General features: G+C 39.9%; 6 protein-coding genes and 1 long non-coding RNA gene across 7 annotated transcripts; 4 read left to right on the forward strand and 3 right to left on the reverse strand.

Annotated features, from left to right (window-relative positions):
• Positions 1 to 486: 486 nt before the first annotated feature.
• On the reverse strand, positions 487 to 3,567 carry LOC306966543. The gene is made up of 3 exons (XR_013793116.1): positions 3,193 to 3,567; positions 2,890 to 2,946; positions 487 to 533 (listed from the first exon to the last, which is right to left on the reverse strand). It is a non-coding gene; the product is annotated as an uncharacterized lncRNA (long non-coding RNA).
• gpx8 (glutathione peroxidase 8 (putative)) lies at positions 797 to 2,748 on the forward strand. The gene is made up of 3 exons (XM_079565048.1): positions 797 to 1,036; positions 1,202 to 1,463; positions 1,912 to 2,748. The coding sequence occupies exons 1-3, from the start codon at positions 830 to 832 to the stop codon at positions 2,073 to 2,075; spliced, it is 633 nt and encodes a 210-aa protein (XP_079421174.1). The 5' UTR covers positions 797 to 829; the 3' UTR covers positions 2,076 to 2,748.
• Positions 3,568 to 5,798: 2,231 nt separating the features above from the next.
• mcidas (multiciliate differentiation and DNA synthesis associated cell cycle protein) lies at positions 5,799 to 7,836 on the reverse strand. Its single transcript, XM_079580691.1, has 7 exons — positions 7,775 to 7,836; positions 7,617 to 7,695; positions 7,440 to 7,522; positions 6,942 to 7,002; positions 6,651 to 6,868; positions 6,379 to 6,489; positions 5,799 to 6,302 (listed from the first exon to the last, which is right to left on the reverse strand). The coding sequence occupies exons 1-7, from the start codon at positions 7,784 to 7,786 to the stop codon at positions 5,874 to 5,876; spliced, it is 993 nt and encodes a 330-aa protein (XP_079436817.1). The 5' UTR covers positions 7,787 to 7,836; the 3' UTR covers positions 5,799 to 5,873.
• A 1,377-nt stretch (positions 7,837 to 9,213) lies between these two features.
• On the reverse strand, positions 9,214 to 10,995 carry ccno (cyclin O). The gene is made up of 3 exons (XM_079572933.1): positions 10,661 to 10,995; positions 10,393 to 10,578; positions 9,214 to 9,789 (listed from the first exon to the last, which is right to left on the reverse strand). Exons 1-3 carry the CDS (start codon positions 10,982 to 10,984, stop codon positions 9,223 to 9,225), a joined length of 1,077 nt encoding a protein of 358 aa, XP_079429059.1. The 5' UTR covers positions 10,985 to 10,995; the 3' UTR covers positions 9,214 to 9,222.
• A 258-nt stretch (positions 10,996 to 11,253) lies between these two features.
• tut7 (terminal uridylyl transferase 7) lies at positions 11,254 to 19,672 on the forward strand. Its single transcript, XM_079571620.1, has 29 exons — positions 11,254 to 11,385; positions 11,806 to 12,184; positions 12,305 to 12,456; positions 12,666 to 12,785; positions 12,873 to 13,050; positions 13,121 to 13,209; positions 13,271 to 13,322; positions 13,399 to 13,468; positions 13,615 to 13,741; positions 13,823 to 13,942; positions 14,059 to 14,175; positions 14,258 to 14,435; positions 14,542 to 15,140; positions 15,211 to 15,361; positions 15,433 to 15,519; positions 15,592 to 15,692; positions 15,791 to 15,848; positions 15,954 to 16,057; positions 16,149 to 16,238; positions 16,312 to 16,425; positions 16,622 to 16,696; positions 16,762 to 16,939; positions 17,192 to 17,239; positions 17,328 to 17,419; positions 17,489 to 17,604; positions 17,693 to 17,880; positions 17,968 to 18,026; positions 18,090 to 18,159; positions 18,755 to 19,672. Exons 2-29 carry the CDS (start codon positions 11,818 to 11,820, stop codon positions 18,802 to 18,804), a joined length of 3,750 nt encoding a protein of 1,249 aa, XP_079427746.1. The 5' UTR covers positions 11,254 to 11,385; positions 11,806 to 11,817; the 3' UTR covers positions 18,805 to 19,672.
• Positions 19,673 to 20,170: 498 nt separating this feature from the next.
• Positions 20,171 to 22,465, forward strand: isca1 (iron-sulfur cluster assembly 1). Its single transcript, XM_079561120.1, has 4 exons — positions 20,171 to 20,277; positions 20,865 to 20,918; positions 21,441 to 21,546; positions 21,623 to 22,465. Exons 1-4 carry the CDS (start codon positions 20,197 to 20,199, stop codon positions 21,769 to 21,771), a joined length of 390 nt encoding a protein of 129 aa, XP_079417246.1. The 5' UTR covers positions 20,171 to 20,196; the 3' UTR covers positions 21,772 to 22,465.
• Positions 22,466 to 23,846: 1,381 nt separating this feature from the next.
• Positions 23,847 to 27,348, forward strand: psat1 (phosphoserine aminotransferase 1). The gene is made up of 9 exons (XM_079565771.1): positions 23,847 to 24,084; positions 24,679 to 24,739; positions 24,970 to 25,039; positions 25,141 to 25,346; positions 25,807 to 25,979; positions 26,107 to 26,276; positions 26,413 to 26,541; positions 26,610 to 26,747; positions 26,841 to 27,348. Exons 1-9 carry the CDS (start codon positions 24,028 to 24,030, stop codon positions 26,941 to 26,943), a joined length of 1,107 nt encoding a protein of 368 aa, XP_079421897.1. The 5' UTR covers positions 23,847 to 24,027; the 3' UTR covers positions 26,944 to 27,348.
• Positions 27,349 to 27,722: the final 374 nt, after the last annotated feature.

The raw sequence follows: 27,722 nt of genomic DNA on the forward strand, positions 1-27,722 counted from the left end.
AAAGACGAGCTGATAGATTCACAAAATTTCACAAGTAGCCTACAAACTGTTGGTTTTGATCCTAGTATATTTGGCAATAAGAAATGCTCAAACAAACAAACAAACAAACAAACAAACCAAAAACAAACAAACATAAAAACCCATATACCCACAATAAAATAAAATAAAAAAAATAAATCAAATAATAAATAAATAAATAAATAAATAAATAAATAAATAAATAAATAAATAAATAAAGAGCCTACACGAATACTTGTCTATGGGCTAGTATGTAATTACACTGGAATAATACCTCTGGCTTCACGTTCACATGTCGCCAGCTGGTCTGTGCCAGGGTCAGGGTCAGGGTCAGGGGAGAGGTGTCTGGGTGGAGAGTCTATCAGCAGCCTTTGACGGACAGTGTCCAACATGAAGCTTTTGTTTTGCTGCCCCCCTGTGGACAGAGGAGTGCTAGCAACAGGAGCCCCAATCCTGTTCCTTTGAATAATCCGTCTTCTGAACAACTTGTAAGTTATTGAATATCTGTCATTTTGCTGCCAAAATAAAAGGGGAGGTATTTAGAGGCAAATACTGACAAATAAAACACAAGAATGTTGTAACATTGTCGCTAAACGTGAACTAGGCTTAGGCCAATATCATGCCAAATCTAAAATTGGATGATGGGTGTAACAGGGCTATTTGATATATTACATGACATATACTTTCTGTTCATCGCATTTCTGTAAGGCGCGGGACAATGGGCCAAGCACGCTTTACATCATCCTCCTGTGCTTTTCCGACTCTGGATGTGGGACTCTCCGCCTCCTCAGTGAGTTCTTCCCCCTCCAAGATGGAGGCTTTAGGGGGCTACCCTGTGAAGTCCTCCAGCCTGAAAGCTAAGCGATTGACCGTGCTTCTGAGTATGACCGTGGGTGTAGGGTGCCTGTTCCTCCTGCAGACCCAACTGGTGAAGCACAGAAAGCCAAGGGACTTTTATTCTTTCGACGTTAGAGACGCCAAGGGGAGGACGTTTTCTCTGGAGAAGTTCCGTGGAAAAGTAAGTCCACATCAGCAGCTTGCGCACAACAGCGTAAACAACAGGTTTAGCAATAATAATGATTAAAACAAAGCCTACATTAGTTTAGAGGTGCCCTTAATGCACATTTTTCTGTTAGACTGAAGTGTTACGGGCATATCTCACGTGTTATTCATGTGCGCACAGGTTTCTCTGGTTGTAAACGTGGCGAGTTACAGCGACAACTCCGAGGCAAACTACCAGTTTCTGCAAGAACTGCACAGAGAGCTGGGCACGTCTCACTTCAATGTCCTGGCCTTCCCGTGTGGTCAGTTTGGAGACTCTGAGCCTGGGACCAGCAGAGACATCGAGGCTTATGCCAAGTCTACCTTTGGCGTGACCTTTCCCTTCTTCAGCAAAATCAGAATATTGGGCTCAGAGGCTGATCCTGCCTTCAAATTCCTCGCAGGTAAGGCAAAGACAGTACATAGATAAGGCAACATAAGCTTTTACCATTCAGCCTATGTAAATCTGTGTTTAAACTTATAGCCAATAGCTTTAGTAACTATATGTTCAATGTGTTAGGCTTGGTCCTCTTCCTCAAGCTGCAAATCAATAGCCCCTATAAACTCAGATGTATAATATAACTGCTTAAACCTATGTAACTACACTAACACATTTTTTGGCTCAAACTCATTGGTAAAATAATTGTATTGCAGGGTTTAGGCCAATGTATGTGAGTCAAAGTGTTACACAGTTTGACCCGTCATCTTCATTTGCTGGAGGCCTACATTATTACTACTCTTTTGCTTCCAATTTTCCAACATTTTTAGAGTGTAGATCCCAAAACACAGACTCTCAGCCACGTTTCTTCTTTTATGATAGTAACTGTTGTGTTTTCATGTGTTTTTATTCAGATTCGGTGAAGAAAACGCCAAAGTGGAACTTCTGGAAGTTTTTGGTGAACACAGAAGGAAAAGTGGTTCGCTTCTGGAAGAACAATGAACCCGTGGAAAGTGTGCGTGAAGAGGCACGGGCAATGGTACGAGAAATCATCTTAAAAAAGCGCGTTGAGCTATGATGCAGTTGCTCATACTGACTGAGAGGTGTCTTGTGTACAACAAGAGAAACAACATAGTTCTGTTTCAGTCAATGGCATCATCAAAAAAGGAACTCTATAAGCCTATGAACAATGAGTACAATGTGGACCATCCTGTGGAGACTGAAAGCATCAACGTCTGCTGCTGAATAACTTTTGTGTACATTTATCCAAGATCCAGAAGTGTTAACAATAAATCCTTGTTGTTGCTAATTTACAGTAAATTCATGACCATTTGTAACACATCACTTCCACTTAACTGTAGGCTGGGTTGAGGCTGACATTACCCCCAACCACCCGCTCCCCCACGCATTGCATGTCATGGTTACCATTGTGTGGACAGTTAGTGGGCAGCAGCAGGTAAGCTGGCACATCCAAGGGTTAAACCAGCTAACAAGACACTGCCTTCTAACCAACCACTATACCAACCGCCACCATGTCACCATGCCAACAAATAATTGTTAAATAGTGTGGGGCATCTTTAGTAGGGTTGTATTTCCATTTTGTCCGGTATGCTTGAGGTGAGTATGACTGTCAAGGCAGCACTGCAGTGTGAGCTGACAAACGTACAGTCAGCTAACATTACACTGCCACCTCGCCAGCCGCAACAGTGGGACTACAAACATTTTAGGCAGCGCGGCTTGCTCAGTTGTGGTTTGTGCAGTTGGTGATTTGTGGCAGAAGTGAGGAGTACAAATGAAAGCTGTCAATCACAAAGCATAACCAGTGCACTGCCACACTGTCACTGCAGACACGCATCTCCAGGTCCAACAAACCCCTCACAAGCTCCTCTTACCTTAAAACTGCGCTGTGTCTTACTGCCCACAGGTTCTGCCAGTGGTCTCGTGTCGAACTGTTTCAGAGAAAATGAACTTATTTTCTACACCCAAAGTATATTTGCTATATTGACCTCTAAAGGCAGCAAAAAACCTTTAGAGTTTGATTTCTATATCACAATGAATAGTGAAGTGCGTCAGTTTTGAGTTTAGTGCAGTTGCCTGGCAGCCACAGGCCACAAGTTATGAAGTTCAGCAATCCTAGGCACTTATATTCTATAGGCCTAAGCACTTAGTCTAGTTATTTGTCTTACTCAGCTCACCCATTCATTTAGGTCCTCACTGGAGTGTAGAAGTCTCATGTCTTCTGTGTATCCTCTCGCAGGAGCTGTGTTGCTTGACTCAGACCCGTGCCTTGTGCACCTGCTGTCTTGAGGACAGTTCCTAAATACTACCAGCTCGCGCACGCTAGAGCGGGAAGCACGCGCTTTACCGCTGGTACGCGTGGATATGCTGCTATAAAGCTTTAACGTGCTCCCTTTGCATCTCTGTATCCAATGGAAACACTGTAGCCACACACTTCAAGGCGGCAAAAGCCTTTAGAGGAAGGCGCCCTTTCATGGTAATAATGATAAAGTGTAGTGATAGAGGGAAAAGGAAAAAAAAGAAAAGTTTGTCTTTAATGGGACAATGAATCATTGGATAGCCTAGCATGCTTTAATGAGCCGGGCTATGAGTATGAGTAACAGTTTATGTTGCTAATAATTTGGCAAATTGACATATTGGCTTTAGCCTTTGTCTACTTGAGCATTTATTTGCGGCATAGTCTGCCTCAGCACTGAAGAAAGCTTATAGTCTGGCAGGCATAAGTTACTTTACCATTGAAAACAATAGGCCTAATCATTTTGCGGGCTATAGACTCAGGTTCGCGCGCTGCAACAATAATGATGATGGGTCCTCGCGCTCAGAGGGTTGAACGGCGCGAGCGTCGAGCTGCGGCCGTCCTCTCTGCACCTGCTACCTCCATCTGTGCGCAGCAGCAGAAGCAGCTCAGCTTAGAGCAGATTGTTGTGCAGTTACTGCCACGAGCGAAGGACACATGTTGTGCTGCTAACCAAGATCTTCAAATAATCCATAATTCCTTCTTAATCAAAAATTTGGCCTTGGCCTGGCCCCTGTGCAGGGTCTGGCAATGGCCTCTGGACTATAGCCTTGTAGACTAAGGACTAAATCCTCCTGAATTTATCAAGTGGTTTCTTCATCATAAATGGAACCGTTTAAAACTCTCAGGTTTGTCACCAGGGAAACTGCGCTCCCTGCCCTCCCGCTTTGTGCTCTAAAGGGAGTAGCTTATGGGTCACGTAGGCTGGCTATTAGTCCTGTGTCACAACTATTAAACTAAGCTTAACCTCTTTTCCGTCTGTGCCGTTTTCCACCATTCCAACCGATGGTTTTAGGCACACTGTTCACCAAAGGAATTCAGGTAAATACATCAACTTTGGGGGCTTTATCACAGTTTACGCATGTCAAACGCACAAGAAGCTTACTTTGTCCTTAAGAACTCAAACATGCGTTCCCCAGTCCTGCTGCCATATGAGCACATCATGTGTATTGTAAAGACAGCTTTTACATTCGTTCTGATCATTTCAGCACTCAAACTGCCTCAAAGAGTTTTCAACTTGCGTTGTGACATTGTTCTTTGGCTTTGATAAACTTAACCTTCTATCTTCTGTCATTAAACAGCTCTGTATGCTCAGAAATTAGGGTTGATTTGTTGAATTTCATCATGATCATCTTTATTTGTTTGACACTGCAACACACACACAAAACACAACATGTCACACATTTTTATTTTTCTTCCTCCAACAATAAATATATAGATTCCACTGCTTAAGTATGCCACATTGAAGTGTGGAATGGGTAATCTATGTTTGGCCTGTAGGTCTTTTATTTTGATATATAGGCTTTAGGTCTATGTATTAAGGGCAAAACATTTGTTATGCAGAAATAAGCCTGAGTTAGGCAATATACTTTTTATTATTGTACATGTTTACATGATGTAGATTTGCCTAAGGTCACAAACACTCAAAGGGGTAAACGTTCTTATAAAGGAAATTGCAATATAGTTTTCTTCACTGGTGTAAAACAAAGAGGTAAGAGTTTGGAGTTTGAACAGGTGCCTGACCTGAGATTCAACATTGTCCCCATGTGTACCAGCCAGCCTCAGGGTCCTTGTCAGGGGGTGTAAAGATTACATCCCTGACCAAGGTCACTGGGTGACATCCATTACAGCCAGGCTCATTTAAGAATTTTTAGATTATTACCTGATTACCAGATTAGGAATTTAAAAGTATAGCACAACATGTACATGCATGTTGATGTTTGTGGACCATCTATCTCATTTGTTTTTTTGTTTTTTATCAGTTTTTTTTGTTTTTTTTTGTTACAAGGCGCAAACAAGGATGTAGACTGTGATACATCATAGCCTTTTTTTCTGTCTTTACTGACCACACATCCTCTCAGACAGGGACAAAGCAAAGCAAACCCTGACGCCTTCAAAAGTTCACAAGGTCACAATGTTCCACAAACATTGTTTGTCTTGAGTTTTTATCCCACCATACACTAAAAGAAACAAACTTAAGTTAAAAACGATTTTAGAATGTGTTATTTATTTATTTTTATTAAAAAAGTGTTTCCAATAGTCACACAGAATATAAATACAGCATCGATATCATCCTTCATTACTTAACCATCTAGACATTATGTAAACAAGTGTAAACAGCAGCTTTGGCAGAGTCACTTTGTTGAGCATCAGCTCTGACTGATTAGCTTACAGTGCTACCTGAGGAAGACATAAAGTAATAATTTACACACATCGCTTAAGAGATAAGCAGTGACAGTAGTGGCCGACCCACACACATAGGACCCACAATTTGTGTAAAAAAGTGTTGAACTATGAATGACTGCATTGTCAAACATGTTTTTAATGATATATAGTAGTCCTTCAGCTTTGGTTGGGAACCCACCGAAAGCAGTAGCCTCCTTGCTGAGTCCTTGTTGTAAAAGCATGTCCATGAGCAAAGACCTGAGTTTTGATTGTGCTGTGTTCCCTGACAGAAGCTCGAAATGATACGCCTCTCTCTTCCAGTCTGTTGGTCTTCACATGGCAGTTTGAAAAGGAGGTCTGTAGTCCTGAGAAAGACCCAAACATGTGTATGCTATCTGTTTCTCTAGGCTTTGTCGTTGTAGAAGTAGCACTGTGGAGCACTGCATTGCACCGTGTGCTTATGTCCCTCAGCATGTCCTCCACTATGTCCGTCTCTGTCTCATAGCCCTCGTCCAGCCGCTGCCTCTTACATGGACTCAGGGAAGGTCTGTCCTCAGGTGACGTTACTGTTTCTCTGATGCTTGGTTCACTGACGGTCATTAATTTCTTCAAGAGAAAATCATAACAATAGTAATCATGGCACAGTCAGCTTAGTGAAATGTATTTCAAACTAAAATCTTACTTCGAGTACTTCAGCCAAATGTTTAGCACGACTCGCCAGCTGCTTCAAGTTATGATTTCTTTCTTCATGGCTTTGGATCACTTCTTGTTTTTCCTCAAGAGTCCTGTTGATCTAAAAGCACAATTTTTTGCATTAGAAAAACAACAATGTGACTAATAAATACTGTTGCCGATTTACACAAATTACACAGAATAATTCACTGTTGTGTCTTTATAACACAAGTGGTGTCTGTATTTTACAGCAGTGCTGACACAAATTTAAATTGACGTTACCTGGGGGTGAACTTCAACAGAATGTCCCAGCACACAGCTATGTAGCTGAGCTGTCTCTCTCCAGTTTGCCTGGTACTGCACAGGTGGGTTGCCATTGTCATATGTATGCCCACTGTCGTCTGTAGAGATGTCTGGTTGAGGTGTGAGCGGGGGAATAATGCAGCCCTGCAAAGGGAGTTCAGCTGAAGACAGGCTGCTTTCCAATGTGCAAGGAGAATCTTAGGGAGAACATCAACAAATTATTTAGACGGAGACTCCAATCTCTGAACCATTTTACATAGTGGTGCTCACCTGCTATCAGATCCAGTGCACAGTCCTGAAGGCTATGGTCTTCTGAATTACAATCATTAGCCTACCAGACAAAAAAAATAATGAATATTTAATCAGACTGCACACACAACTGACTTAACATCTCCACCATACAAGAATCGATTATAAATGATAATATTATTATATTATATTAAATCAATTATTCACCTGAAAACTCCACCAGGAATATGCAGGATGATAAGTCATGGTGGAATAGCATAGGCCTATGTCAGTGCTCATTTTAACAGACTGATTAGATCTGTGCAGTGTCTCAAATGATTGTGACCTAAACTCGTGCGCTCTGGCCTTTTTGGCGCTCCGTCGTCAGTAAAGGCAACGTGATTGGTGCAGTCTATCCCAACACAGTGTCAAACATTAACAGACTACTAGGGAGGATGCAACTCGCTTACAATATTGTATTCAAATGGCATTGTCACGGTCGCAAGACATGACATAGGTAATAAAATCAAATAATTATACCCTATTGCCAAACGAGCTGGTGTCATGTGTTATTCCTGACGGACAGTCTTCAAAATCATCCCAAGCAATAGTAGTTGGAAAAGCTGATGGAAAACAAAATTACAAATTCAACAAAACATCATATCCTGATAGTTGCTAATGTGTGCACGTAGCTCATGTCATGTTGCCGTGTCCTACCTTGTTCAACGATGCATGGCAGCTCCACATATACGGTGACTGGACTGCTGCTTCTTGGCATCATTGGCACCAGCTTTCCCTTTAGAAAAATACCATTTAACCATGAATAGTAGCAAACTTCTTGGTTTGAAAATACTGTTTTCTTTTTTTTATCTTACCCTGTGTCCCATTGAGTGTTTCATTTTGTTAGGGTAAAGAGCATCAAAGACAATCCCGTCTGTTTGCGTCTTGGGTCTGGACAACCGAGAAGGCACGGTTTTGCGCAAATATAGACGGTTTTGCCCGGTTTTTGCCGCGTCTACATAGTTCCGGGCCAATCAAACCCTGGATGCTGTCTCCAGGGAGTGACGGCGTCCTCAGAGATCAAACTAATGTGGGCAACGGTTTTCTGTCTGAAAGTGTGAAGTGGTACCGCGCGCAACGGCGCCATGGAGCAGCTGTTCTGTCCCCCCTTTCGCCTTTTGGCCGGATAGCATGCTTCTTGCGCACAGCACGGCGATGATTTTTTCTTCAACACACCAAAGGTCATGGGAGAAGTTTTTATAGTGACCGCTATAAAATAAAATAAATAGCATGCCTATACAGCCTAAAATGCCCACTACACTCAATTAGGTGGCATTGACGCAAAGTGGAAAAGGAAAGGAGCAATTACAAGCGACAGCTCAGTAAACACGCATGACTAATGCTCCTATTAGTAAACAAACAAGAGTAAGTTTAGTTGGCTCTTAGTGTTGAATGCACCTGTGTGGTCGGCACTGTGTCAGCAGGTCGAGCTGCCACGCGTAATGGATTATCAGATAACATCCTTCAATTGACCAGGCTTTGTTGGCACGGTTTGAAAAGCACAAACAAATGTAGCACCACGTCAACAACTGCAGTTACTTAAGTAGATACAAAGTTGGATGTTTGAAGAATATCGTACCTTTGAGGCTTTGATTGACACCCCACTCACACTTGCCTAATCTAGAGGGAAGGTAGGATCCTTCCAAGTATGGGCAAATGTTGGCCCCTTATGCACATGGGTTGTTTTCTAACCCTTTAAATGAGCTACGGGGGATTTAGAGACTTTGAGAGCGATCTAATGGGGCTGTGGTCCCCTATATGTGAAACCATTATTGGCAATAATTTATTTAAAAGTGATTCGTTATAGGATTATCTTGATAGGATATTTGGACTGGATTACAATACTTTGATTTAGACAACTGTATTTAATTTTAGTAATTTTTTTAAGGCTAGTCTATAGAAGCTTTATTTCTACACTGCTTGGCCTGGATATGTAAATAAAGTCATATTATTTTCTTTCTCTTATGGATGTTAGAGTGAATGGTGGTCTGCTATCTAATCGCAGTGCTCTTTGGTTTTGGGAATGAGTTTATAGGGAAAACAGTGAACATCACATCAGGACAAAGGGTCATTTATTAGCAATATTATTAAAATATGACATTTGATACAAATAAAAAAAAAAACATTCAACATGACAACTCAAAAAAACTAAAACTAAATACAAGCCTATAAAAAAGAGTTCATTGTCTTCCATGATTAAAACAATACCCACAGAATTGATATTGTTACATGTTATTTATAGGGAAATATCCATTTGACAGAATCATAACATTGTCAGTGCCTCTAGATTTAGAGATGCCAGTAGTCTGAGATTGTTTGTACACTCCTGGATCAAACTATATTCTCTGCATTCCAGGTCTTCGGAAAGGCACCTATTACAAGAGTCTGTTGAATCATGAGCACAATCTGACACATTCAAGAGAATGAAACTGTCCCATTGGCTGTCATTGTCCTGTGAGTGTAGAGGGTCCTGTGCCACCTGTAGTATCTCACCTGCCAGTTGCAGTGCTGATCTGGCTGTGAGTGATGGGAGATATTTGTTAAAAGCATAGTCTGCCAGGCTTAACTCACACAGTTTCTGTGCAAGTTGACTGTAGTGGTTGGTCCTTATTTTGACATGTTTATTGTCAAGTGCATTAACAGCCTTTTCACTTAATGAAATGGTCTTCAAGTTGATGCAACAATCCAAAAAAAAGGCCAGAGTTGGTGCAGAAAGTTGGAAGTTCAGACGAACCAAAATTAAACACTCCAAGTTGCACAGCTGCTCTTTGGTGAAGGCATCACAACACAAGGACAAGAGATGCCTGATACTTGGTGAGCATACTTCCACCTGTGGTTCAAAAAACAAACAAAAACAATTTAACTTTATGCCTACCTTTCAATGCCTACCTTAACCTGAGTTAGAAGACAAGGTTACTAATAATCAGGGGCGGGTCGTACTCGGTCGTACATGTACTTGAGCAACCTTTTGAAGTAATTGTACTTCTGAGAGTAGTTTTACCATATGGTACTTTTTGCTTCTACTTAAGTAATAGGCCTATTATAATGTACTCTGTACTCTTACTTGAGTAGGTAAAATAGTTCTCGTTCCACAGTGAGTAAATCTTTGTGTGTCAGTTGACACATGTAGTTTGTGTTTCATATACTGTATTCATCCACAAAAAAACAAAAAAACATTTTGTATATATATTGGGCATTTCCTTTGGAAATATGAGGATTTTTATTTTTTACATAATTTCCTGTTTTGTTTCTCAAGAATAAGGATAAACAGTTATTCAGTAGCCTACTCACAAGTATCATTTTGCCCAGGTACTTTTTTGTTTTTTTTAACTTTTAATTGAGGAATTATTTTGGTCACTACTTTATACTAGGCCTACTCTACCCACCTCTGCTGATAATAAATGTCAGGGACAGCACCAGCTGAAAAACATACCTGTTTACTGGCAAGAAGCAGCGCAGTGACTCCCAATAACTGAAAACAGTCTGCAGCCACTGGAGTGCATGCAAGAAACCTGTCCATGATGTTTATGGTGAGGCAGCAGCACTCGAAGGACAAGCTCAGATGTTTATGGACAGGAATCAGCCAGCTGACGAGCTTGCACCGGGCTTCTGCATTCAACTGCAAGAAACATTAAGACTGCATTAAAGTACAAACAGCATCATAGCATCAGCCCAATAATGGCCAAAATGTTTAAGTCTACCTGTGGTTGTCGCACCAGACTCTCGCAGGGGTGAAAGTGGTGTTCCATTTCTTTCTGTATCTTGTAGCCAGTGTCACCGTACTGACGGTACCAGGACAGCAGCACGGAGTGAGTTTCTGTGCGCAATGAGCGTAAAGGCAACACTTCGGTCCGGTCAGAAGATGGAGACGGCGTCAATAATAATTCTTCCTCGAATCCAGAGTCGCTTAGTTTGCAGGAAAGTTTCTGTTTTCGGTTACGCATCGTGTGCGACATTGATGATGTTCTGGCGCCTGCACCTCGTTCGTGGGCATTCTGAGGATCTGAAGTCAAGAACCAAACCATGTCTGACTGTGTCCCGTAGAGAGATTTACTGATGAGGATACTTTCCCGGGGACCTCCCCGCTCACGCGCTCACGCAGTCGGCTGTTGCTTAGGGCAACGTTGACAGGCTGCGTCATCATGCATAAATTTATAAAACAGCGAATTTATTATTACTACTACTACAACTACCACTACTACTATTACTGCTATTATTAGAAGCTATTTTTAATCAAAACTCGAGAAAGGAGGAAAAAAAAGCATTTTGCTTGTGGGCGGGACTTGGTGAGTGACGCCATGCTACATAACAGACAGTTGCGCTCCTTCCCTCTTGTACGGTGCAGAAGACAACAACATGCATAATTTGCCAAATCAGTTCTCCGGAGCATGACTCTTATTGCATGCCCTCTGTAGAAACGCCCAAGGTATTTCATTTGATATCCTCTTGTGTTATAGAGAGGTTTGTGACGTGTGCTAGTTGTGCTGAAACGATCAACCAAAGTAGGAACATAACAGTCATGCTAGCTAGCTGCTAGCAACATAAACTAGCTGCTGTAAGGATTAGCCATGAGCTTTCAGGGACAAGTGTTGGCTAGATTTCTTTATTCGTCGTATAAATGTTTAAAATCAAGTTGAAAATATAGCAGTTAGCAAAGTTTAACGTACAGCTAAAGTTCTCTAGGTTAGGGTTTGTTAAGTGTTCAGTTGGCATGGAGCGGGTCCGAAATAATACATATTTTAGAAATGCAAAACTGACTGGACTAGACATAGGATCGGTCCAATGAGACTGTCTTTTTTTTGCCTGTTACAGGATCTGGTGATATTGACTTCAAAATGTTTTTCAGCTGTAGGTGAACATGGAAAATCCAGGCAGACCTCGTAACGGTGTGCATGGTGGTTGGAACAGGGGCCAGGACCAGGCCAGAGCACCGAACTTCAGAGCAGAGGCCGGACAGCAGGGGAGGAACAACCAGAGCGATTTTAGAGGCACTTCGAAAAAGGGGAGACAGAATTATCAGGGCACTTCCCCTGGAGGTTTCCGTGGTGGACACAGTCCATCATTCAGAGATGATCACAGACGGTTCTCTGGTCCAGATGGCAGTGGAGCAAGTCAAGCAAAAAACAAAAGGGAATGTCTGGAGCAACTGAACTGGAGGACACAACAACAAACAGAAAGTCCAAGAGAGGACAGTGAGGCCAATGCTGGCAGTGCTCACAAATCAGGTTAGAACTGCATGTGGACGTAGATAGTATTAATTTTTGCTTGTCCAAAATAAAATGTGTACCATCTTATAACTCGCTACAATAAAAAAAGCTAGCTCAAAATGTATGTCCTTCCTGAAGGAAAAGAGAAAGGAAGACATCGTAAAAACAGGAACACACATTTTGAGAATCTGAGTGAAGCTGTGAATGAGGAACTCTCAGGTACTATGGGCCACAACCTTAGACAGGCCCAGAGGCAACTGAATACCGATGGGATAATCCCTGTAATGAAGGTAAGCTTTTATAAGATGATAACAAAACCAGAAAATTCAAAGTATACACCGTTATGGTGCTTTGGAAAAGCATGCCATATGGACACTTTCAAAAGTGTCCACATGGATAAGCATAAAAAGTGTGATATCTTAAATTTCCTGTAGTAATTGTTGAAGAACTGCTTTTAAATGCGTAAAACTAATACAACAGTATTTGAATTGTGTTTCAGGCATCAAATGGCATTCGCACCACAATGTACAAATGTACTCTGTGTGATATTTTCTTGGACTCTGTAGCCGATGCATATAAACATAATTTTAGGGACAGACGTCACAAGAAAAAGTCGAGAGTAAGCAACATTTTTTATGGACAACTACTGTTGATGGATTGTTGAATTCAATTTGGAGACTAACCTATAGTTATATCTGATCTTTAGGAAAGACAAGAGCAGCTATTGTTTACAGAAATTTCGCCTCCCAGTGCAGAACAGGTCAGTGCAATAAGTGCAGCTCTAGAGGATATTATCCGTGAATATGGAATGACTGACCAAGATGTGGAGACAAGACAACAAGTAGTTTCTGTCATGCAAGAAGTCCTACAATCTTTCATACCTGGTTAGTCACCTATTACTAATAGATCCAGTTAAACTGAGCATCATAAAAATCATTTGTTTTTGTTTTTTAGGAATTGCCTTGAGGCTTTATGGATCGTCTTGTACTAAATTTGGTTTCAAAAAGTCTGATGTCAACATTGATATTCAGTTTCCTCCTGAGGTAATGCCCAATAGCATGGAACATAATTAAGACATCCATTTAATCCAACATATTTTCACAGATGAATCAGCCAACGGTCTTATTATTGGTCAAAGAATGTCTCTCTGTTAACCGTGAGTGTAAAGATATATATATTACCATTAAAGGGGAAATTTACCATTAAAATGTTTGCCTTAATTTTCTTCTCAGCACTCTACAACGATTTGGAGGCAGACTTTCATTCCAGGGTTCCTGTTGTTGTTTGCAAAGAGAGAAAGAGGTATGATGTAATATGTAGGTACTTTGCTCTACAGTATAAGTTGCATAAGCTCATTGGGAGGCACTGCTGCATCATTGTAAAAACATGTGATTCAATTTTAGTGCACTTGAAACCAGATGAATATACTAGTATTTTTGCATTCACAGTGGTCTCCTCTGCAAAGTGAGTGCAGGAAATGAAAACGCATTTCAGACTACCTCATATCTGTCCGCCCTAGTGCGCCAAGAACCCCACATTCTCCCCCTTGTTTTGAGCCTCAGGCACTGGGCCCAGGTAATGATCATTGTCAATTGTCTGGAAACTATTGCTGGTTTCTTTGTTAACATAATGTGTCATGTGATTTCATTGGTATAGATTTGTCAGATTGACCGTCCAGAAGAAGGAGGACTTCCGTCTTATGTGCTCGGCCTCATGGTTGTCTACTTTTTACAGCAGCGCAAAGAGCCTCTCCTGCCAACTTATCTGAACCAGGAGGTAGGTGAAAGATAACACTTGTTTTTTTTTTTTTTGTATGCCCAACCCTGGATTTAAAGTTAGAAGACCAAACAATGTACTTTGAGCAAGTTTCACTGCCTTAATTGTCTCTTCAGATTAAGGTGTTTTCACTCAGTAGACTTTCGGACTTCAGTCTGACGCATGTGGATGGTGAACATATACACTGGCTCTATGCTCCCTCCTCTTCAAAAGATTCCAACTTATTTGGAAAGGTATTGATAATTGTAAAGCATTTGGCTCATTCTACAGGTTTGATAAAAATATGCTTGATGCACATGATACATTTGTTCTTAGGTTCCTCTGATGCTCCAGCCTCCTCACCCTCCTGTGGAAATTGGCCTCTTATGGGTCGAGATGTTTCGTTTCTATTCTCTGGAATTCAAAATTGAGGACTATGTAATTGGTGTGCGTACTCGTGCTGTGCTCTCCAGGGAAATGAAAGACTGGCCAAAAAAACGCATTGCTGTAGAGGGTATGTTGTAGCAGTTTTCATTCAGAAATTATGCCACATTGTGACAGTTTTGCCTTCAGGTGACGTATCTATGCTTGGTTTATAATGGAGACATGTTTTGTTCTAGACCCATTTGCTGTAAAAAGGAATGTGGCCCGCTCGGTTAATAGCCAGCAAGTGTTTGACTACATTATCCACTGCCTCAAAACTACATACAAGTATTTTGCACTGCCTCCCAACACACCAGCTTCTCGTCACAAGTTAAAAGGTACAGACTCTGAGGGTAAGCTTATTGATCCAACAAACCAATCTAAAAATGAAGAAACTGGTCCAGAAGACTCTGACTGCATAATTGAAGAAGAGCTTGAAGAAGACAGTGAGTCTGATATAGACAAAGAAAAAGAAGATCTTGAAAAAGGCAGTTTGTCTGAAGAGGAGGATGAGGAGCAAGAAGAAGACGAAGAAGAGGTGGTGGAAACACAGGCCAGGCACCACATGGACAGTTTAACAACAGAGGATGAGGAGCTGTTTCCACTGGATGAAATCTCAGGGGAAGAGCTGTTGTCAGACGACGAGGGTCCTGATGTGGGGACACAAAGCTTTCTGGCTGAAGTTGTAGGGGATGAAGTTGTAGATGATTTAAATGTGGATAAAGTGGAAGATTCAAGTCAGAAGCACGGGAGTCTATCCTACAAGTTCACTAAACAGGCTTTTACAAGAGGCAAGGTGAGATATCAATTTCTCTTAAAAGTTCAAACGTATTGAGTGAAGTTAACTGTGTGTGGATCTCCCCTAGTCCCACACGGTCGTTTGTACCTTGTGCAAACGTGATGGTCATCTCAAGAAAGACTGTCCTGAAGATTTCAAGAAAGTGGAAATAGGGCCGTTGCCTCCGATGACCCCAGACTTTGTCCGTGTCCTTGACAAAGTTTGTGAGCAGTGCCACGGTGAGTAGTACAGTGCGTAGGTGTCAAATAATGATTCAGTTTGGCAGCAATTCCAATCTTTTTGCCCACAGCTGACTTTGCTCCAAGTGACCTAGAGGAGAGAGTTAGAGACCACATTCTCCAGGATCTGCAAGCTTTCGTCAGGCGCCACTTTACTGGTAAGCTTTTTACCTGTGATTATATTATTGCAATCGTAGTCAATTGGTAAATATTTACTTGCAAATTTGCAGGTGCAAAGTTACAACTATTTGGATCATCAAAAAATGGCTTTGGTTTTCGGCAGAGTGACTTGGATATTTGCATGATGTTGGAGGGTCGGGAAAGTATAGATGTACGTTTTGTTACTCTCCTGCAAGAAGATTTTCATCAGTACTATACGTGCTGGACTTAAAAACAAAACAAAGTTTAACCCTTTGTGTTTTATTGAAGGATAATGACTACATCAGGGTAATTGAAAGCCTTGCGAGACAGCTGAGGAAACACCCAGGTCAGGATGTCTTTCCTTTCAAGTGCATAGTATTTAACACACAGATGGATTTGGTTTATTTGCTAAATTAACACATTTCTGCCCTTTTTATTTTTTTTTATCTAGGGCTTAAAAACATCCTACCCATCACTACTGCTAAAGTTCCTATAGTCAAGTTTTACCATCTTCAAACTGGTTTAGAGGGAGACATCAGTTTGTACAACACACTGGTAGGTTGAACAGGCCTTAGCAATGAACCTTATGTTTAAAACTCACTGAAAGAGATGTTATCTTTGACATTTTTAACATTTTTTTTTTAAGGCACTGCACAACACCCACTTGCTTGCCTCATATGCTGCAATTGACAGGAGAGTGAAGATTCTCTGTTATGTCATGAAGGTGTTCGCCAAAGTAAGTGTTCTGTTTAAAAGATGAGTTTGAAGTACATTTCTGTATATTTATATACAATATATCCTCCTCACAGATGTGTGATATCGGGGATGCTTCACGCGGCAGTCTTTCTTCATATGCTTACACCCTCATGGTGCTGTTCTATCTGCAGCAGAGAAATCCCCCTGTTATCCCTGTCCTGCAGGAGGTACTCTTGACGTAACAACATAATATGATCCAATAAGTTTTGCTTTTAGTTTTATTGTGTAATGTAGACCGCAACGTTATATTTTCAAATGTTTTAATGCACAGTATGTAAAGTTTACATTATTTGATTAAGAAGTTGCAATAATTGACTCTTCATGGTAAACCATAGACATTAACTGTACTGATGTGTTTTGTAGATGTATGATGGGAAGAAGCCTGAAACGCTTGTGGAGGGTTGGAATGTATACTTTTTTGACGATCTTGCAGCGTTGGTAAGTTGATGCATTCATTTTGCTCCAGGAGCAAAGAAAATCTTAGCACGTGTTTCTTTCTGCAGCAGAGTCGGTGGCAACATTATGGCAAGAACACGGAGACAGTGGGGGAGCTGTGGCTGGGTTTGCTTCGATTCTACACGGAGGACTTTGATTTCAGAGAATATGTTGTCTGTATTCGGCAGCATGCTCGCCTTACCACCTTCAACAAACAATGGACATCTAAATACATTGCGATTGAAGGTCAGTCAAATTTAATTCTGTACCCTTTAGGTATACATGAGTGTTCACAGTACGTTTAACCAGTGGTTTATTTATATTTTCTGTTGGTCCCTCCAGTTTGATTAAATTGTCTTTTTTTGCTACAGTAAGAGCTATTGTGAGAAAGGCTTGCATGTTTGATGGGATGCTGATTGTCTGCTTAGCAACCCGTCTTCAAACGATGGGAAGGGATTAGGACACTGAAATAAAAATGTTTGCATACCTTTTTTGCAGATCCATTTGACTTGAACCACAACCTGGGTGCAGGACTGTCTCGAAAAAGTATGTCGTCATATACTGTGATTTTCATCTTTTTCTTTTTCTTTTCTTTTTTTATGTCGTTTTAACCTATAATACTGAATGTTAACAGTGATCAACTTCATCATGAAGGCGTTTATCAACAGCAGGAAAGTGTTTGGCACTCCTGTCAAGGTCATTCCTATTGAATATCCTTCTACAATGGTCAGTAGCAAATGGACCACTTCGACCACAACAATAACTTCCACATGTTAAACCTGCGGCTTCTTCTAGGAATATTTTTTTGACCCAGAAGTTCTCACTGAAGGTGAGGTGGCTCCTAATGATCGCTGTTGCAGAATCTGCGGCAAGATCGGCCACTTTATGAAAGACTGCCCAATGCGAAAGAAGTAGGTTCTTGTCAACTTTGGTACAATTTATTTTACTGTGTGTGTGTTTTTTAATACTGACTTTTTTTTAACCAAATGTAATTGTCAGGATGCGTCAAAGACAAGACCGTGACAAAAAAGCGGACATGCAAGACAGAACTGGTGAGGGCTGTGTGGATCAAGGCAAAAATCCCTGTGACTACTCGAGGAGGAGAGACCTTGATAAGCGCTGCTGCTTCCTATGTGGCTCAGACGCACATATGAAAAGGGACTGCCAACTTTACAGAGGGCCTGCAGGTATGTTGTTTAATTCTGTCTAAATCTAAATGTAGATATGTTGCATATCATTTTAAGAATATTACTGTAAACTATATCATTTGTTAGGACATGGCTTTCCTTCTCCTTCTGGACACTTGGGAACACGGAGAGGAAGGAATAAAGATGTAGGTCTTTATCCCAAATATTTGTTAAACATTTGTTACCATATTTAATACCATATTTTACAGAGTACCTCGGGGAAAGAAGACAGGGAAAGAGTTGAGAGAAAAGAGGCCGTGATTCTAAGTCCACAAGCAGGTACTTTTGGTTTTATTTTCTGTTTTACCCTTTATTTAAAATGTTATTGTGAAAAAAAAGAAAAAAAGTTGTAGATTTTTCTGTGCAGTATTTTACTTTATCTGAATTTACTTAAATATATGACAGGTTTTAATGCTTTTGAAAATATGACTTCTTTTTTAGAAATATATCATTTGCAAGTTCATCAATTTTAATGAGGAAATGTTGAGCAGAAAAGTAATTTTTATTTGAAATTTTAAGCTGCTGACAGGAAGTGACATAGACAAAGGTAAAGTTCCATAGGAGTTTGACTCATTTCCCATTGACTTAACATGGTCGGTACGGCAACAGTTAAAAATTGTTTGCTTTCATCGATGTCACTTCCTGTCGGTGTCCAATAAGAAAGTGAAATTATAAACATCACTAAAATGGCCAAACTACAGAAAGCTGGTTACAATCTTTAGCAAAATCTTAAGTATAATTGTGTTAACTATGTTTTAGCAAAAATTGTGTCTATTGTGTCATACGCACTTTAGCTTTAGAGATTAGTAAAAAATAAAAATTGACTTGTCCATTTACTCGTGAATTGTGAATACTTGTGAAAATGTGCTTTCAGGTAGTTTAGCCTTTCGTAAAATGGGTCCCAGGAAGAATCCAGTGGAATAAAACTACACCTTTTTGAGGCTGGTTCTTCATAGATCACTTGATTGTGGTTGTGGGAGCAAGCCACCACCCACCTGCCAAATCTTTCAGGCTCAAGACACTTTTTAAAAACCAAAGCCACGACAGGCTAACTTGAAGCCATGTAAACCTAACCTCTTTTTAATTTTATATTTTTCTTTTCCCTTAATCACTCATCTAATGAGCTTTTTAATGTTTTTATTGGAAAAGCTATTATAGCCACCAAATGCCATTGTTTGAATACACTGCCTGTCAATCCTTTATTTATCAGGAATTGTTTTTCAATCATTTTTGAAGGACAGGTTTCTTTTTTTTGTTTTTATTTTTTTTTAATGGCAAGCGTTTTATTTCTTATACAATTATTTTACTTTTGTGCACTGAAATCATCACTCTTGTAGCTTTATGAAGCTTACAAGTGTGTAATGTCATATAGTTTCTATTTCAGTAGCTTATTTTGGCCAATGTATTTCAAAGTGCCGTCAACTGTTTCCAAATATTTGCTAGTGTTATGGCTACTTCAGTCGTTAACATGTTTGGGATGGTGCTTGTGAAAATCTGTTTAAACTAGAGATGACCTCAGTTCAGTGAAGTAAAAAAAATATTTATTGTCAATGTCAAATTTGTTGTGACAGTTATAGCTGCACTTTCAGAGTTTATGCCCTGGAATTTTGTTGCTGCTAATATGGTTAAGACCTGGTAATTAAGGAAGACCTTCTGGTTAACTGGCAAAATTTTATGAAAAATGATTTGGTTTTAGAATTGTTTTAAACGCTTTAACACAATAAGGTCTAGTTCTTTTCTAAAATGCAATTTATTTTTCTTTTCTTTTCAGAAAAAAAAAGTTGTGTCTTGAATAAATTAAAATTGAAATCCCATCTCTGTGTGCTTTTTAGATGAGCTTTGTTTCATTACTGTGTTGTACACGGTCTTTGTGCTTGTCCTTATTTCGTTGAACTTTTATAATGCAATATAAACATATAGCTTACACAAAATATTGAGTTATTACTGGATTGGCATTTTGAGTGATGTAATAATGCTTGAGAACATAATGTATACGAAGAGGGCCATGGGTTCAAGGAAACGTTCTTCAACCTCATGACATTTCCACTTCACTGGTGTAAAACTGATACGCAGGCTTAAACATTTAAGATAAACATGAAACCCTGTCATGTACACTTTAGAAAGGTTTCAAATTATGTTTTACTGTTCGATCTGTTAGGTCCACTTGTTTATTTTCTTCTCGGATGTCTTATTGGTTGCATTGGCCGCCCTTCATTATTTCAACCAATCGTTTATAGAAATTCTTACAGTAGGCGACGGCGACTTATCTGCTTTTGATACGCATGCGCAGTAGATTGTTTTGGTTTAGCAAGCAACATGTCCGCTTCCATGGTGCGAGCGACCGTCCGAGCGGTCAGCAAAAGAAAGATATTACCAACAAGAGCAGCCTTGACTCTAGTAAGACCTTAGATGTTGTTTTAACGTGGACAGAGGCATTAGGTTATTCAAGAAAAATTACGCTGTCAAATGGATGACTGTATTGCTAAATTATGTGCTAAAGGCTAGCTACCCAACGCTCAATGTCAGTGCGTTACAAAACATTTTATGTAACGTCCCAAAATGAAACAGGGAAGCCAGAACAGGAATATGTTTTTACTTTTGGTGCCTGACAGACAGCCCTTAAGTTATCGTGTTGGCTATGTGATATCTGTTGGGGATGTGGATTTTGGCAGGGTAACTTTTTAGCCGTTTTAGCCCGTTTGCAATCTGTTTACATCAGCTTAACCTCTGACTTCTTGACCAAATTATGTCTAAACTGGCATCCACCATATTTAAATCAAATATACAGTGAACTTAAATGCATTACTAAAGTATAAATGGAATGACATCTAAATCCAATAAATATCGTCTAAAATTGTAGATGGCGCACTGTTGGCGAGTACAATGCAAGTTTTTTTCTGTGTCAACACAGTTGTCTGGTGTTTTCTGTGCTGCTTGGTTTAGGGTTTTGTACAGTTTTAAAGCTCCATCATATTTTTTCTTAGACCCCTGCAGCTGTGAACAAGATCAGATTTTTGTTGCGGGACAAACCGGAATATGTAAGTAAAAGGTTACAGCTCACATTAACCCGCAGAGTGTCATCATGCCAGTGTTAATTAACATATAACTTGTTTTAATTTAGTATTTGTCTTAGTCTTTTGACGAAAATGTATTTCAATTTTAGTCGAGATTTAGTCTGCTTCATGGAGCTGCTCCCACAGGAACAAAGCTCAGAGCTGTTCATTTGGCAGTGAATTTACATGATATGAGGCTCTTTCAGACTGTATATAGAAGTTTGAATGATTTTAGTATTCTGATTATCCTTTTCATTTTTATTTAGTCTTATTTTAGTTGACTAAAATATCTGGACATTTTAGTCATTGTTTTAGTCTCATGAAAAACTTCTCATTTAGTTTTAGTCCAATTTTAGTCAGCAATAATATCACTTTGACTAAAATTAAGACTAAATATTTTGGTCGACGAAATTCCCACTGCATCATGTACTGTGCATGTCGAATGTAGCAGAAAGGTAAATGGGATGAGTCGTCGAGAAGTATTAACAATGCCTTTGTTTTTTACAGATTGGGTTAAAAGTAGGAGTGAGAACACGTGGCTGCAACGGTCTCACCTACACTCTCGACTACACCAAAGAAAAAGACAAATTTGATGAGGAAGTGCTTCAGGATGGTATCTTATTTATTACCAGTCTACATTATAATAAATTGATTATTTACACTTTCTAATGTCTGTTTCTTTCTTGTAGGTGTGCGGGTTTTTATAGAAAAGAAGGCTCAGCTGACACTTCTGGGAACTGAGATGGATTTTGTGGAATCGAAGCTCTCTAGTGAATTTATCTTCAACAATCCTAACATTAAGGGCACGTGTGGCTGTGGAGAGAGTTTTAATATCTGAGCATAGCCTGAGCTTCCTGCCCCCAGCTGTCCCCTTCAGCGCTTGCACTTACACAAAGACTGCACGACTGAGAGCAGGAAGTCAAAAAGACTTGAATGTGCCTGAGTTTGTACACTTCTCAGATGCAGGAATGGAGATTCTTACGTTTAATTTTACACCATTTTATCAGCTGCAACTTTTTTGTTTTTTACCCTGGACTTGAAATTTCTTAGCCTGGGCAGCCAGACTACACACTTCTCCTATTCTTTACAATGGCATGTTTCCTGCTTTTGTACAGAAGAGTGGCTTGCTGGCCAGGCTAGAAATGTATTCTTTGGACCACAGTAAAGACTTGCCGTCATGCGAGGTTATATTTACATAAAAATAGATCCACCCCCATAGTATTTAATAAATGGTCTTTATTATGGCTGTGTCCACTGTATCAACAATATGCAAACAAAGATCTCTTGGAACTGCGTTACCAGTGTGTCTATAGAAGTGGCAAGTATTTATTTATCAATGTATATATTTAATGTTGAACCACGCACAAAAACACATCCCTCATACAGAGTTCATAGAGCTTTTTTGAGGATAGTTTTATATATAGTTTTCTTGCTTTCATCAACTTTGCATTTGTATAGTATGTACTGTGTATTCTGATTAACTACCGGTGCAATATGCCTGTGTCTACAAAGCACTAGATACTAATGAATAAATGGCAATGTTGGATTATTTCATATTGTGTCGTGTGTTTTGTTGTTGCTATAGACATGGGTATGTTTTTATTTGAAATGGGACATGCCTTCTGACAACTGGCAAAGTAGTTCCAGTCACGTTAGCTAGGTACTGTTAACAATTGCTTTACAGTACAAAAGTCTTTTTTTTTTTAATCTCCTCATTATGTGGCATATGGAGCAACAACACATGAATGGAGATCTTAAAAGCAGAGAGTCTTCAGAGCTAAAGGTAAAGGTAACAATTGTTGATGTGTCCGGTTTTCTAGCCAGTTTTCTAACAAAACCTTTTTAAATCGTAGGTTTCAGAGTTATTAAAGATTCTGGCTGAGTATGAGACTCCATCATATGCCACCAACAAAGATATAAGGCCTTCATACATCAACTCACCTGTTTCAAAGTACATGCAACACTGTACTTACCCTAAATGTTGCATAAGATGCAGAGCAGTCCTATCAGAGGACTTGGGTGTGTTGGTAGATCGGAGCCTGGAGAGACGGGACCATCTGAATGAAAGTCTTTCGGCATGCATAGCTGCAGTGGAAGTAACTTCTCACATGGCTTTGAGTCAGAAAGTGTCCTCCACACGCACAGTTTTTATGTCATACCTAATGCAGACATGTCCAGCAATGTCTAGGAACACAGTGTCTGCCATCAGGGATCAGACTGAGGAGCATCAGCCTGTACCACACATTTCTGATGAATGGACACAGCAACTGCAACCAGCATCTCAGGGGGCCTGCAAAAAAGGTTTGTGAATTGCAATGAAAGTTGTGAAAATTACAGCATACATTATATGGTTTATTTATTTATTGTTTAGAGCCAACCACTGAATGGTTCTTTGAGGATTTGGCTGATCTTCAGAGAAAGCTTTTTCTGGGTGCTTCAAAGAAATGTGGACTTTTACATGAGTGTATTTGTGCAACCTCTGTGCCTAATTCTTACAATCTCAACATCACAGAACAAAAATAAACTCCACAATGCAACCCATAGTCCATGCTCAGTTATGATCTGTCATCATTTCCCCATGTGCTTTATAAACATAACTGCAACAACATTGTACCTTTCATCTGTCTAGTTAAGCAAGGCACAATTCAGGGAGATTTTTTAATAGTAGCCGTCTAACTTTAATGATATATCTTAACCAATTATGCCAGACAACCGAACTTGCATGTGACTGTACCCGCTGTAGCCAATTAGGAACAGAGCCGAGAATCCCGGAAATGCTCCTTCAGGGGGATTGTTAAAAAGCGCCCATCGCCGCTTTAGCTGCACACTCTTCAATAAATGTGATAAATGCATACTACAAAAAGTCACTCATGCGGTCCTAACAAATGGACGTGGAGATGTTTTTTCTCTTTATTGGTTATCTAAACTTACCAAAATCACCTGAACGCGTCACTCTGCACTCTATTCACGCACTCACCCCACGCTGACGAAGAGGAGGCGACTGAAAGAGGAAATCTGCTCTCCGGCTCATACATAAGGGTGCGTTTTGTTACAGGAGCAGCATCATTTATCCGAACCTGGACAATTCTTCATCATGGAACAGAAACCAACCATCAACTTCGGCGCTGGACCTGCAAAACTCCCGCAATCTGTACGTTTACGTCTGATGCCATTTTCTATAGCATCAGCATCAAACACACACACACACACACACACACACACATACAGCCCTTTAGCGCGCGACAGAAATGAAAAGAATGTTTATGGTTATGTTTAGTTTACTACCCAGTCTGTGTTTGGCTGCAATCGTAAGATAATCTTTAAAATGCATTGTTAGAGTAAAGAACGCGTTTTATAGCCACACTTGACATTGGGGCTCTAAATCAGTGTTAATTCCTGCGGTGTTAAGCGTTTTGTGGATATTGTTTACTAAATACATTTGCAACTCATTGGTAACATTTGGTGCAAACTGTAAAAAAAATTGCATCGGGATTTTGGTGATGGCTGAAAACACGGTGTTGAGTTGCATCAGCCTTCTTCAATCAAGTGGAAGTGATTCCTATTACACAAACGGCCTCTAGATGGCAGAATAGTTCTTGGTTTGAGTCCTACTGCACGCAGCAATCATAGATTGAAATTTCTACTATGTCTTTGTACTATGTATGGCCTCAGATAATGTTTACATTATGGTTAGAAATATCCTTTTAATAAAATATATTTCTGTTTTTGTTACAATTTCTTAAAGGTTCTGCTTCAAGCACAAAAGGAGTTTCTCAGCTACAATGGTCTTGGGATTAGTGTTCTAGGTAAGTACATACTTACAAATATCTCTTTGCTTTGTATTCGGCCCAAAATGTATGAATTACATAACTGATCTTTGACTGGGTCCATGATCTCTCAGTACAACACCAAAAATCTCCTCAAAAACTAAATAATTTGACCTGCCCTCTACTAGGCCTTTAGCATGCTGTCACCTGAAAACCAGCAATACTGTACTTTACATATACATTTCTAAAATACTTTGTCTTAAATGCAGAGATGAGTCACAGATCGTCAGACTTCACCAAAATCCTAAGCAAAGCAGAGAATCTGATGCGTGAACTACTGTAAGTTTTTTTCATGACACAAAGAAACATGCAGTGGAATTCTGCTTTCTTCAAATTAATTTTGCAATATCCTTTCATTCTGCCGTCTTTGCCCCCCACAGAAATATTCCAGACAACTACAAAGTGATGTTTCTGCAAGGGGGTGGTTCTGGACAGTTCAGCGCTGTGCCTCTTAATCTCATTGGCCTAAAAGAAGACAGATGTGCTGACTATCTTGTGACTGGCACATGGTCTGCAAAAGCTGCGAAAGAAGCCGAGAAGTATGGCAAAGTCAACATTGTCCACCCAAAGCTCGGCAGCTATACAAGTAAGTTTGTGCAATCGTTCACAGCACATTGAGCTTTGATGGGCTTTTGGCATTGAGTTGTAGGTTACATAAAACACAAAGGGGCTTGTCCTCTTGTAAAAGACAGGCATGCAGTGCTCTTCCACATGGGTGGCTCTCACAGGCCCTCTCTAGAAATGGCTCACTGTGGGGTTGGCATGTGCATCACAGACTGTACAAATCTATAGAATAAAATGAATAATAAAAAGGTTGCATAAAAGGTATTTCAATTGGGTTTGAAATGAAAAGTGATGAATTTACTGAAGACATGTTCAATTGTCAGATGCATTGCATAATAACATTTCTTAAGATTCTTGTTTGATCTTACCAAATATGTATCAACCTTCAGTCATGACCAGTAAAAGAATACCAAATGTATTGCATCTTTTGAGAGTACATACAATAAAAGTAGTTATATTCAGAACATAAACTCTGTCTGCAGAAATCCCAGACCCCAGCAAGTGGACTCTGAACCCCTCAGCCTCCTATGTGTATTACTGCTGCAATGAGACGGTCCATGGAGTGGAATACAACTTCATCCCTGAAACAAACGGTGTGGTTCTTGTGAGCGACATGTCCTCCAACTTTCTGTCCAGACCTGTGGATGTGTCAAAGGTCAGGGATGGCAATATGATGATAAGCAAAAACTGCTAACATGTTAAATCGAGACATGAAGTTATGTTTTGTTTACAAAGGAATTGCAATTTGGGCTTGACTCACAGTGTCTGTTTGCCTTTTGTAGTTTGGATTAATCTTTGCTGGTGCGCAGAAGAATGTGGGCTGCGCGGGAGTGACTGTGGTAATAGTGCGCGAGGATTTGTTAGGCCATAGCCTGAAAGAGTGTCCGATTGTTCTTGATTATAAGGTGCAGGCTGAAATGAACTCCCTGTACAACACACCTCCATGTTTCAGGTAACAATAAACAGTACAGTTATAGCTAATAATGAGAAAAAAAAACTTGTATACACTTTACACATATTTATAGATGTTAGTATTTGCTTGAAATACTGTGGTCACCCAGTTTGCATTTGTTGTTTTGATCCTACAGCATCTACATCATGAGTCTGGTTCTGGAGTGGATAAAAAACAATGGAGGCAGCATTGCCATGGAAAACCTCAACAAACAGAAGTCCTCTGTGATTTACGACCTCATTAACGATTCAGACGGTTTCTATATGTAAGTTTCTGTTTTTTTCCCCCTTTCAATTATTTTAAGAAAAATACTAATAGACGCTCAATGTTCAGGTGCCCTGTAGACCTGAACTGTAGAAGCAGAATGAATGTACCATTTCGCTTAAGAACAGAAGAAGGAGATGAAGCTTTGGAAAAGAAGTTTCTCGATGGAGCCACGAAACGTGGAATGATCTCACTCAAAGGACACAGGTGCGATGATTAGCTGTGAATTTACATAGAAAATATTTTGACATTTTCAAAACCGCAACGCTAGGTAATTTCTACTGGTATTATGCTTTGTAGGTCGGTCGGGGGCATTCGTGCATCCCTCTACAACGCAGTCACACTGGAGGACACTGAAGCCCTGGCCTCTTATATGAAGGAGTTTCAGAAGGAACACATGTGAACCCAGTTTTGACTTTACCAGTGGCTTTTCCCAAGTGCAAGGGACGATACCCTGTGCTTAACCTCTAATGAGATCCATGTTGGGTCAAATGAAGCTCCTTTAGCTGCCTTAAGTCCTAAGTCTTAAAAAAAAAAAGTTTGTTTCATTCTAAGTCTCAACTAACAACATTGTATTATACTGTATTCCTAATGTATGTTTACATTCCAGTAAATCTAAGTTGACTAAAAAAGGCCATGAGGGTTTTGTTTTGGATGAAAGTTTGCACTGCATGGTTAAAAAGATGCATAAACATAAATAAAAATAGGTTATAAATGTCACTGTGACTGGCTCTATGTATTAGACAAACAGCTGATTGTTACTTTCGGGGCTGGTGATATCACAAACAGAAAATGATGTATGTTCTCTCATTGATTCACTTGCATTTTATTTTTATGATTGTTGTTTCATATCAAAAACATAAGTATGGCTTAAATTGCTGAGGGATATAGACAAGTTTTAAATAAACCCTGACTTAAAAAAAAAAAAAAAGTTTCCATTTAGTACAAAAAACGTTTCCGTTTTATTCTTCCAAAGTCCAAACCTTAACATGCTGCACTGTAATAGCCACTGGGTAATATACTTTCACTCTACACTCACTGGTAGTAAGCTATGTATTATATATAGTCCACCATGCACTACATTCACATAGACCAGGTGTTGTGACATGCCTTGCCCAAGGAACCACTGACCTTTGAATCTATGGACAATTGCTCTAACCACTGAGCCACCGTCACCTGAGA

The sequence above is a fragment of the Gobius niger genome (assembly GCF_951799975.1).
Source record: "Gobius niger genome assembly, chromosome: 1".
Classification (NCBI taxonomy): Eukaryota; Metazoa; Chordata; class Actinopteri; order Gobiiformes; family Gobiidae; genus Gobius; species Gobius niger.